Source organism: Heptranchias perlo, chromosome 32 (genome assembly GCF_035084215.1).
Source record: "Heptranchias perlo isolate sHepPer1 chromosome 32, sHepPer1.hap1, whole genome shotgun sequence".
Classification (NCBI taxonomy): Eukaryota; Metazoa; Chordata; class Chondrichthyes; order Hexanchiformes; family Hexanchidae; genus Heptranchias; species Heptranchias perlo.
The window spans coordinates 2,529,530-2,539,643 of record NC_090356.1 but is presented as its reverse complement, the minus strand read 5'-3'; the positions used below and the strand labels follow the sequence as shown (position 1 = coordinate 2,539,643).

The following is a 10,114-nucleotide window of genomic DNA, read 5'->3' as shown; positions in this document are numbered from 1 at the left end:
TCAGTTCAGTAATAGTTGTTCCTCTGTTTTGTTTGCACTTTATACTGGTCATCTGGAGTATCACTGCCCGCTCCCTGGGTACCCGGGGGAATTGAGGGGCTAGGGTGTTCAGCCCTCCACGATCTCTCCCACTCCCTTTCCCAACACGTCCCCTCCGTGTTTACTCTCTCCCGGCTCCATGCCTGCCTGGTCCAGTGCAGCGACCATATCTCATCAAACTCCTTAGGAACAATTGTAAACAATTTTACAACACCAAGTTATAGTCCAGCAATTTTATTTTAAATTCACAAGCTTTCGGAGGCTACCTCCTTCCTCAGGTGAACGATGTGGAAATGTTCACCTGAGGAAGGAGGTAGCCTCCGAAAGCTTGTGAATTTAAAATAAAATTGCTGGACTATAACTTGGTGTTGTAAAATTGTTTACAATTGTCAACCCCAGTCCATCACCGGCATCGCCACATCCTTAGGAACAGGAGGAGGCCATTCAGCCCCTTGAGCCTGTTCTGCCATTCAATTAGATCACGGCTGATCTTAACTCCATCGACATGCCTTGGTTCTGTAATCATTAATACCCTTATATAACCAAAATCCATCAATCTCAGTTCTGAAATTTTTAAGTTGACCTCCAGTCTCAACAGCTTTTTGGGGGAGAGAGTTTGTGTGAAGAAATGCCTTCTGACATCTCCCCTTAACCTAATTTTAAGGTTATTCCCCCTTGTTCTGGACTACCCCCACCAGAGGAAATAGGGTGGATACAGAGAAACTATCAAATCTTTTAATTATCTTACACACCTCAATTAGATCACCCCTTAATCTTCTATATTCGAGGATCTACAGGCCTAATCTATGTAACCTGTCCTCATAATTTAACCCTTTTAGCCCCGGTATCATTCTGGTGAATCTGCACTGCACCCCCTCCGAGGCCAGTATATCCTTCCTGAGGGGCGGGGCCCAGGACTGAATGGGCTCTGACCAGAGCTCTGTACAGCTGTAACTTAACTTTCATCCCTTTCTATTCCAGCCCCCTTGAGATAAAGTCCAACATTCCATTAGCCTTTTTAATTATTTTTTGTACCTGTCCACTAGCTTTTAGTGGACTTTGCATGGTCGTGTGGATTGTGCCACAGATTCTGATCCTTGGTCCCCTCCACAAATACCCGGTCAGCTGATAGCCCAACTCTTCCAATAGTGCTGTGGGATCTTTAACATCCAACTGAACCATTGAGATGGGAGCTCAGTTTAATGTCTGTCCTGCAGGAGGGCATCTCTGCCAACCCACTCCCCCCAATACAGCACTCGAGTGTCAGCCTGGACTCTGTGCTCAGGTCCTGCAGTGTAGCTTCTGAACCAGAATGCTACTAACTGAGCCAAGCTGACACTGACTCTGGAACGTTCTCGCACAAACCATTCACCTCTCCCGCTTCCTTCAAAAGCCTCCTTGAAACTTCAGCCTTTGGCCCTCCCCGTCCTTTCATCCCTTTCCTTCTCTCGGTGCTGTGCAGAACGCTGAATGAACTGTGTGTAGCTGATCCTGGTGCCATTGTAGATCAAGCATTTGTGTCGTTTTTTTTTCTCAGCTTCGACTCTGCTGAAACATTATCACCGGGGGTATGTGTCAATCCGCCTGGCACTGGGCGGCTGCACCAATCGCCCGTTCTACCGGATTGTCGCAGCACACAACAAGCGGGCCCGGGATGGCAAATACCTGGAGCAGCTGGGCTCATACGACCCGATGCCCAACATCTTCAGTGAGAAGCTGGTCAGCTTGAACTTGGAGGGGATCAAGTACTGGTTGGGCTGTGGGGCACACATGACAAAGCCAGTCGCCAGGCTTCTAGGTAAACAGGGTTCCAAAGCCCTTTTTTTTTTCCCCCTCTTTCCCTCCCCTCCCCCACCACCCCACCACTTTCCAGAAGGTGCTGAGGTTTGGCTCACCCATCTGAACCTTGCCCTGGCAGTGAGTGTTGACAGAGTGTTTGAGGAGGGGATCACAGCCGAACCTGATCCTGCCCTCACACACTTTCCGACAGGAACTAATGGGGGATTCGGGTGAAGACAGCCGTAACCCCCCCCCTCCTCTCCCCCCCCCCCCTCCCCCCCCCCTCTTCCCCCCCCACCTCCTCTCTCCCCTCCCCCCCCTCCCTTTCTCCCCCTCACTCTTCTCCCCCCCCTCCTCTTCCCCCCCCCCCTCCTCTTCCCCCCCCCTCCACTTCCCCCCCCCCCTCCTCTTCCCCCCCCCTCCTCTTCCCCCCCCTCCCTCTTCCCCCCCCCTCCTCTTTCCCCCCCCCCCCCTCCCTCTTCCCCCCCCCTCCTCTTCCCCCCCCCCCCCTCTCCTTCTCCCCCCCCCCTCCTCATCCCCCCCCCCCCTCCTCTTCCCCCCCCCCTCCTCTTCCCACCCCCCGCCAATACACTCCCGCCCCCCACCTCTTCACCCCCCTCCTCTTCCCCACCCCCTCCTCTTCCCCACCCCCCCTCCTCTTCCCCCCCCCCCTCCTCTGCCTCCCCCCCCCTCCTCTTCCCCCCCCACCCCCTCCTCATCCCCCCCCCACCTCGGAATTCGCCCCCCCCCTCCTCTTCCCCCCCCCTCCTCTTCCCCCCCCCTCCTCTTCCCCCCCCCCCCTCCTCTTCCCCCCCCCTCCCTTCCCCCCCCCTCCTCTTCCCCCCCCCCATCCTCTTCCCCCCCCCCCTCCTCTTCCCCCCCCCCTCCTCTTCCCCCCCCCTCCTCTTCCCCCCCACCCCCCCTCTCTTCCCCCCCCTCCTCTTCCCCCCCCCCTCCTCTTCCCCCCCCCCCTCCTCTTCCCCCCCCCTCCTCTTCCCCCCCCCCTCCTCATCCCCCCCCCCTCCTCTTCCCCTCCCCCTCCTCTTCCCCCCTCCCCCTCCTTCCCCCCCCCCCCCACTTCCCCCCCCCCCCCTCCTCTTCCCCCCTCCCCCTCCTCATCCCCCCCCCCCCCTCCACTCCCCCCCCCCCCCACCTCTTCCCCCCCCCCCATCCTCTTCCCCCCCCCCCCCTCCTCCCCCCCCCCCCCTCCACTTCCCCCCCCTCCTCTCCCCCCCCCCCTTCCCCCCCTCCACCCTTCCCCCCCCCCCCTCCTCTTCCCCCCCCCCTCCACTCCCCCCCCCCCCCACCCCCCCCTCCCTTTTCTTTTCTCTTTTTCCACCCCCCCCCCTCTTCCCCCCCCCATCCTTCTTTCCCCCCCCCCTTCCTCTTCCCCCCCCCCTCCTCTTCCCCCCCCCCCTCCTCTTCCCCCCCCCCATCCTCTTCCCCCCCCCCCATCCTCTTCCCCCCCCCCCTCCTCTCCCCCCCCCCACCTCTTCCCCCCCCCCTCCTCTTCCCCCCCCCTCCTCTCCCCCCCCCCTCCTCTTCCCCCCCCCCTCCTCTTCCCCCCCCCCCTCCTCTTCCCCCCCCCCCCCCCCACCTCTTCCCCCCCCCCTCCTCTTCCCCCCCCCTCCTCTTCCCCCCCCCTCCTCTTCCCCCCCCTCCTCTTCCCCCCCCCCTCCTCTTCCCCCCCCCCCTCCTCTTCCCCCCCCCTCCTCTTCCCCCCCCCTCCTCTCCCCCCCCCCCCCCCCCCCTCCTCTTCCCCCCCCCCTCCTCTTCCCCCCCCCCTCCTCTTCCCCCCCCCTCCTCTTCCCCCCCCCCCTCCTCTTCCCCCCCACCCCCCCCCCTCCTCCTCCCCCCCCCCCTCCTCTTCCCCCCCCCCCCCCTCCTCTCCCCCCCCCCCCCTCCTCTTCCCCCCCCCCCCCTCCTCTTCCCCCCCCCACCCCCCCCCCTCTTCCCTCCCCCCCCCCTCCTCTTCCCCCCCCCCTCCTCTTCCCCCCCCCCCTCCTCTCCCCCCCCCCCTCCTCTTCCCCCCCCCCCACCTCTTCCCCCCCCCCCCTCCTCTTCCCCCCCCCCCTCCTCTTCCCCCCCCCCCTCCTCTTCCCCCCCCCCCCTCCTCTTCCCCCCCCCCCCCTCCCTTCCCCCCCCCCCTCCTCTTCCCCCCCCCCCTCCTCTTCCCCCCCCCCTCCTCCTCTTCCCCCCCCCCCCTCCTCTCCCCCTCCCCCCTCCTCTTCCCCCCCCCTCCTCTTCCCCCCCCCCTCCCTCTTCCCCCCCCCTCCTCTTCCCCCCCCCCTCCTCTTCCCCCCCCCCCCTCCTCTTCCCCCCCCCCCCCCTCCTCTTCCCCCCCCCCCCCCCCCTCTCCCCTCCCCCCCCCTCCTCTTCCCCTCCCCCCCTCCTCTTCCCCCCCCCCTCCTCTTCCCCCCCCCCTCCTCTTCCCCCCCCCCCCCTCCTCTTCCCCCCCCCCCCTCCTCTTCCCCCCCCCTCCTCTTCCCCCCCCCCCTCCTCTTCCCCCCCCCCCCTCCTCTTCCCCCCCCCCTCCTCTTCCCCCCCCCCTCCTCTTCCCCCCCCCTCCTCTTCCCCCCCCCCCTCCTCTCCCCCCCCCCTCCTCTTCCCCCCCCCCCTCCTCTTCCCCCCCCCCTCCTCTTCCCCCCCCCCCTCCTCTTCCCCCCCCCCCTCCTCTTCCCCCCCCCCTCCTCTTCCCCCCCCCTCCTCTTCCCCCCCCCTCCTCTTCCCCCCCCCTCCCTCTCCCCCCCCCCTCCTCTTCCCCCCCCCTCCTCTTCCCCCCCCCCTCCTCTTCCCCCCCCCCTCCTCTTCCCCCCCCCTCCTCTTCCCCCCCCTCCTCTTCCCCCCCCCCCCTCCTCTTCCCCCCCCCCTCCTCTTCCCCCCCCCCTCCTCTTCCCCCCCCCCCTCCTCTTCCCCCCCCCCCCCTCCTCTTCCCCCCCCCCCCCTCCTCTTCCCCCCCCCCCCTCCTCTTCCCCCCCCCCCCTCCTCTTCCCCCCCCCCCCTCCTCTTCCCCCCCCCCCCTCCTCTTCCCCCCCCCCCCCTCCTCTTCCCCCCCCCCTCCTCTTCCCCCCCCCCCTCCTTCCCCCCCCCCCCCTCCTCTTCCCCCCCCCCCCCCTCCTCTTCCCCCCCCCCCCTCCTCTTCCCCCCCCCCCCCTCCTCTTCCCCCCCCCCCCCCTCCTCTTCCCCCCCCCCCCTCCTCTTCCCCCCCCCCCCTCCTCTTCCCCCCCCCCCCCTCTTCCCCCCCCCCCTCCTCTTCCCCCCCCCCCTCCTCTTCCCCCCCCCCCCTCCTCTTTCCCCCCCCCCCCCCTCCTCTTCCCCCCCCCCCCCCCCTCCTCTTTCCCCCCCCCCCCCCCCTCCTCTTCCCCCCCCCCCCCCCCTCCTCTTTCCCCCCCCCCCCCCCTCCTCTTCCCCCCCCCCCCTCCTCTTCCCCCCCCCCCTCCTCTTCCTTCCCCCCCCTCCCCCAGCCAACCCAACATGAACTGGGACCTCTTGGTGTGTTTGGCTCTGAGCTGCACTGGGCACTGCCAGGCAGCAGCAGCCGGTCACTCTTGACGCACCAGCACTATAACCCCCGGTGGCTGTCGGTCTAATGGAAACTGGCAGTAGAGCTTTATTCCGTGTTTTTGTGTGTCCTCTTCAATTTTTAGGTCTGTCTGGGTTTTTCCCTCTACACCCCCATGACAGTGACAGGGGCGGAGAGATTCCACAAGAAGCAGTCGCTGACTGCCCAAGCTGCAGGGGATGAGCTGCCGAGAGCCTAGGCCCGGGGTTAGCAGTACGGCCTCTGGAGATGGACATTAACAGGCAGCTGGCAAAACTTCATTCAGTGTGGTCTGTAACAAGCTCAGGAGATGCTCACCGCCTGCTTCAGGCCTGTGTCTACAAGGCAGAAAATGAAAATGGTAGTGTCATGGGATTTATTCACTGTCTTACCAACATATTGTGGGGAAAAAACACATTTACACCAATGTCCTTTAATATTGTGCTCCTCCCAGTACTTGGCCCTAGTGTTAGACGGCACAGAATGTTCCCTCCAGACACACCCAAAGTTTGGAAGGGCAGGTTTTATAATGGTACAGCTGGATGTTTGTCACAGTTCAAGTGAGCACTGCGACAATCTCTCTCACCTACTGTTTCATGTTACTGAAACCCAGTGAGAGCAGTGCAATAATCATTCCTAGCGATGCCAAGCTAAACATTCAGTTCTGAAGATTAGTTTGGGCCTGTAGCTGCTTTTAGCCCCCTGAAGTGTTTCTGCTCACCCTCCACCCCTTCCCCCTTTCCCTGGACCTCAGTCCCAGCCTCCTTCCTCAGCTGCTGATGTAAACAGACCATTCTGGGGCTGTGCTGTTTTCACAATCCCAGTCTGTCTGAGAAAGAGTACACAGTCAGGAGCGTGACCCGATACATGCTGCTCAGCTCGTCCTTGTGTGGCGAGGCGGGGCTGTTGCCAATATTTTCCAGTGGTGTATATGGCCCCTGTTTCTAGGGGTGAGTCAGGATGTCCCAATCTCAGTTATCTTGAACTATTGCATCATCTGATGACACTTCATTGCCACAGCAGAGTCCTGCGGCTGTCACTGAGGTCAGACTGTAGGACGCAGCTCGTTGCCTGGCTTCCGTTACCCACTCTGTGTCTGACCCTCATTCCCACTTTTCCTTTAGGAGGCAGCTCGTTGCCTGGATTCTGTTACCCACTGTGTCTGACCCTCATTCCCACTTTTCCTTTAGGATGCAACTCATTGCCTGGCTTCTGTTACCCACTCTGTGTCTGACCTTCATTCCCACTTTTCCTTTAGGCTCAAGTCCATGCTCCAGAAAAAGACAGTTTTGTGATTTAGACCCAATTTGACACCACAGTATGGTCAGGTCCTAGAAACCAAAGGGTTTTAGTGACTTACTGGGTTACTTGACTCGGGTGTGATCAGGCTGCCGAATAACTTGCAATTAAACCACAGATTAAGCCCACTCTCCCCCCGAGGAGAAGCACTGGTTCCTTGGAATTGGAAATTGGTGCACTCATTTTTATCAGATTTCTCCACCAGTCGTGTCTCAGTGGGTAACTCTCTATCGTCTGAGTCACAAGGTTGTGGGTTCAAGCCTCACTCCACAGACTTGAGCACAAAAATCTAGGCAGTGCTCCAGTGCTATTTGACTGTGGAGGGCATTGCAGCTAGCCCAATCCTATCCTCGCCATTCACACATGCATTTTTCAGCAGCGGGCCACAGATCGACGGATGGGAGTCGAAGGCTGCTGATTCTTCTCCCCAGCCCAGAAAAGCTGAACTTATTTTTATTCCCCTCAATCAACACACCAGGGCCGCTGGATGATTAGTGCAAAACTGCGGCTGGAATGTAAACGTTCCAGAAGCCTTGTTTTTATAGTTGGTAGACCTGTTCAAAATGACTTAATTGTGACCTATTGAGCAGTTTGAACAGTGCGGGTTAAAGTCCTCCTGCAGTACTCAGTAATATGAGCAATCATTTTTAAAGTTGTCTGATGTTCAGTGGATAATAAATCCAGAATTGATCAAATAAAAATAAGGCCCTTGGTTTGCCCCTTTATTCTTTACTGCAGTCAAAAATGCTAGATGTTGAGTGCTGTGCGGGGGTGGAGGAGAGGAGATGGAGGGTCTACTGGCCCTGAAGGATTGGCAGTGTGTGTGGGGCACCAGCAGAGCGTGGCGAGGTAGAGAGCTTCTGACGTGAATGCTGCATCCCATGTGACTGTTTATCCAGTTTTGTTTGCTGAACTCTGTTTGTTGAAGCCAATGCTCCTTTAACAACCCCTCCCTAATTGCCATTTCCTGCTTCTCTTGCTTTAGCTGTGTCACAACAACTGGTGAAGTCTCTCTGCGGCTTCCCCCCTCCCCCGAGGAAATGGACGTGCTTTTCCTTGCTGTGTAGATAAAGTGATTGTAAAGGTGATTTGGTAACAGGTACACAGCCCCTGAGAATTGTCCTGTGAACAGCTCACACCTGGTATGAATCTCTCAAAATCAAAATACTGTGAATGCTGAAAATCTGAAATAAAAACGGAAAATGCGGAAACACTCAGCAGGTCAAGCAGCATCTGTGGAGAGAGAAACATTTTTTTTCTTTCAAAATATACTTTATTTCATGAAATTTAAAGAACACACAGTTCAATGTAAAAGGACACAATTCCAAGTAATGCGGTTCAAACCAATACAATGCAGATTGCACATGCTATGATCCCATTAGGACAATTCAAAACACAGTACATATCTTCCAATACATTCTGTACAATACAAAGTGGGTGGCCTTACATGGTGGCCTTTCCCCATAGTGCCCATGGGTCACACTTCGCCTCAGTGCATCCCGCAGCACGTACTCCTGGACCTTGGAGTGTGCCAGTCGGCAACACTGGTTCGTGGACAGCTCCATCAGCTGAAGACCAGCAGGTTTCGGGCGGACCAAAGGGCCTCCTTCACCGAGTTGATGGACTTCCAGCCGCAGGTGATATCCGTCTCGGTGCGCGTCCCAGGGAACAGTCGTAGAGCACAGCATCCTGTGTTACCAACTGTTTGGGATGAACCGGGGCAGATACCAACGCATCTCTCTCCACACCCTCTGCGCAAAGGGGCAGTCCATCAGGGGGTGGAAGACAGTCTCCTCCCCGCCACAGCCTCGAGGGCAACTCGTGGTGACGCTGAGGTTCCGTGCGTGTTGGAAGGACTGCAGTGGGAGGGCCTTTCTCACCACCATCCAGGCTACATCCTGGTGCCTGTTGGTCAGTTCTGGGGATGAGACGTTCTTCAAATGGCATCGGCCATCTGGTCGGGGAAGAAACAGATCGAGTCCACCCTCTCCGTTTCTTGCAGGACTCTCAGAACCTTCCGTGCTGACCACTGTCTGACGGCCTTATGACGGAAGGGGTTAAGAGAGAAACAGAATTAATGTTTCAGGTTGATGACCTTTTATCAGAACTGGAAGATGTTAGAGTGAACAGCTTTTAAGCAAATACAGAGCCAGGGGAAAGGAGGGGGGAAGAGAGGAAGAACAGAACAAAGGGAGAGATCTGTGATCGGGTGGAGGGCAGGAGTGATTAAATGACAAAAGGGATGATGGTGCAAAGGAAAAGGAGGTGGTAATAGGACAAGCAAAGAAACAAAAGATAGGGCCAGAGGAAGTGTAAATAGTTACAGCGGAGGGGGAGGGAAGCATGGAGAATCTGAGAAGAGAAGGCTCCCATGGCTCAGGAATGTGATGAAGAAAGGCAGGTAGACCAGGGGTGAGAACCATTGTATGAATCTCTGTTTGTAAAATGAGATTGAGGTATTGTGAGCTATTATTCTACTGGTGTCTCCCACTAGTTGGACACCGGAGCAGGAACCCTGGCTGACTTCTCCCCTTCCTAACCCAGGGCAATGGGGTCAAATGTAGCACCCCTATTTCCGCCAGGCTGAAATCAGCTAACTCCGCACAGGTCTGGGATGGAATCTGGGACCTGTATGCCTCAATACCACAGCCTTTATTGACTAGCATGTGGAGATGCCGGTGATGGACTGGGGTGGACAAATGTAAGGAGTCGCACACCACAGATTTATTTGCGAAGGAGCAAAGCTCCGAAAGCTTGTGATTTCAAATAAAGCTGTTGGACTATAACCTGATGTGGAGATGCCGGTGATGGACTGGGGTTGACAATTGTAAACAATTTTACAACACCAAGTTATAGTCCAACAATTTTTATTTGAAATCTACAAGCTTTCGGAGGCTTCCTCCTTCCTCAGGTAAATGTATAACCTGGTGTTGTACGACTCCTTACATTTATTGACTAGGTATTTGGGGGCGGGGTGTTTATCTCTTTAATATGGATCCTGTAAATTTCCCTGCAGTTTACAGGAGATTTGGTTAGAATATTCTCAGAGTGTACCAGTGAAGGTCAGACACAGGCCCACAAAGGAGTGTTCCTTCACAAATGCAGGTCCACAAAAGTTCAGTGAGTAAAGGTATTGCCTGATGTGGTACTAAGCAAATAGGCTGGAAAATCCCAGGTTTGGCCCCTTGCCTATGCTGCATTAAGTGATTGGGAAGCAGTCAGGGCTACAATTAGGCTCTGTGCTCTAGGGTTAGGAGGAGTGGGAGCAAAAGAGCCTGCGCTCTCTAGGAACATAGGAACAGGAGTAGGCCATTCAGCCCCTCGTGCCTGCTCCGCCATCTGTGATCTAACTCCATCTCCTGATCACTGCAGCACCTCCTGCAGGTCAGCACCCACGTACAATGAGGCAGAACAGGATCGCACTTGGCTGTGATGCCTCCTACAATAAGCATGGTC

General features: G+C 57.8%; 1 protein-coding gene across 1 annotated transcript in view; it reads left to right on the top strand.

The window, feature by feature from the left end:
• Positions 1-5,716, top strand: part of mrps16 (mitochondrial ribosomal protein S16) — a 9,713-nt gene extending 3,997 nt beyond the window's left edge. The window contains 3 exon segments of the mRNA XM_067970192.1: positions 1,577-1,837; positions 5,466-5,491; positions 5,493-5,716. Of these exon segments, the coding sequence (XP_067826293.1) occupies positions 1,577-1,837; positions 5,466-5,491; positions 5,493-5,579 (374 nt within the window). The 3' untranslated portion in view covers positions 5,580-5,716.
• Positions 5,717-10,114: the final 4,398 nt, after the last annotated feature.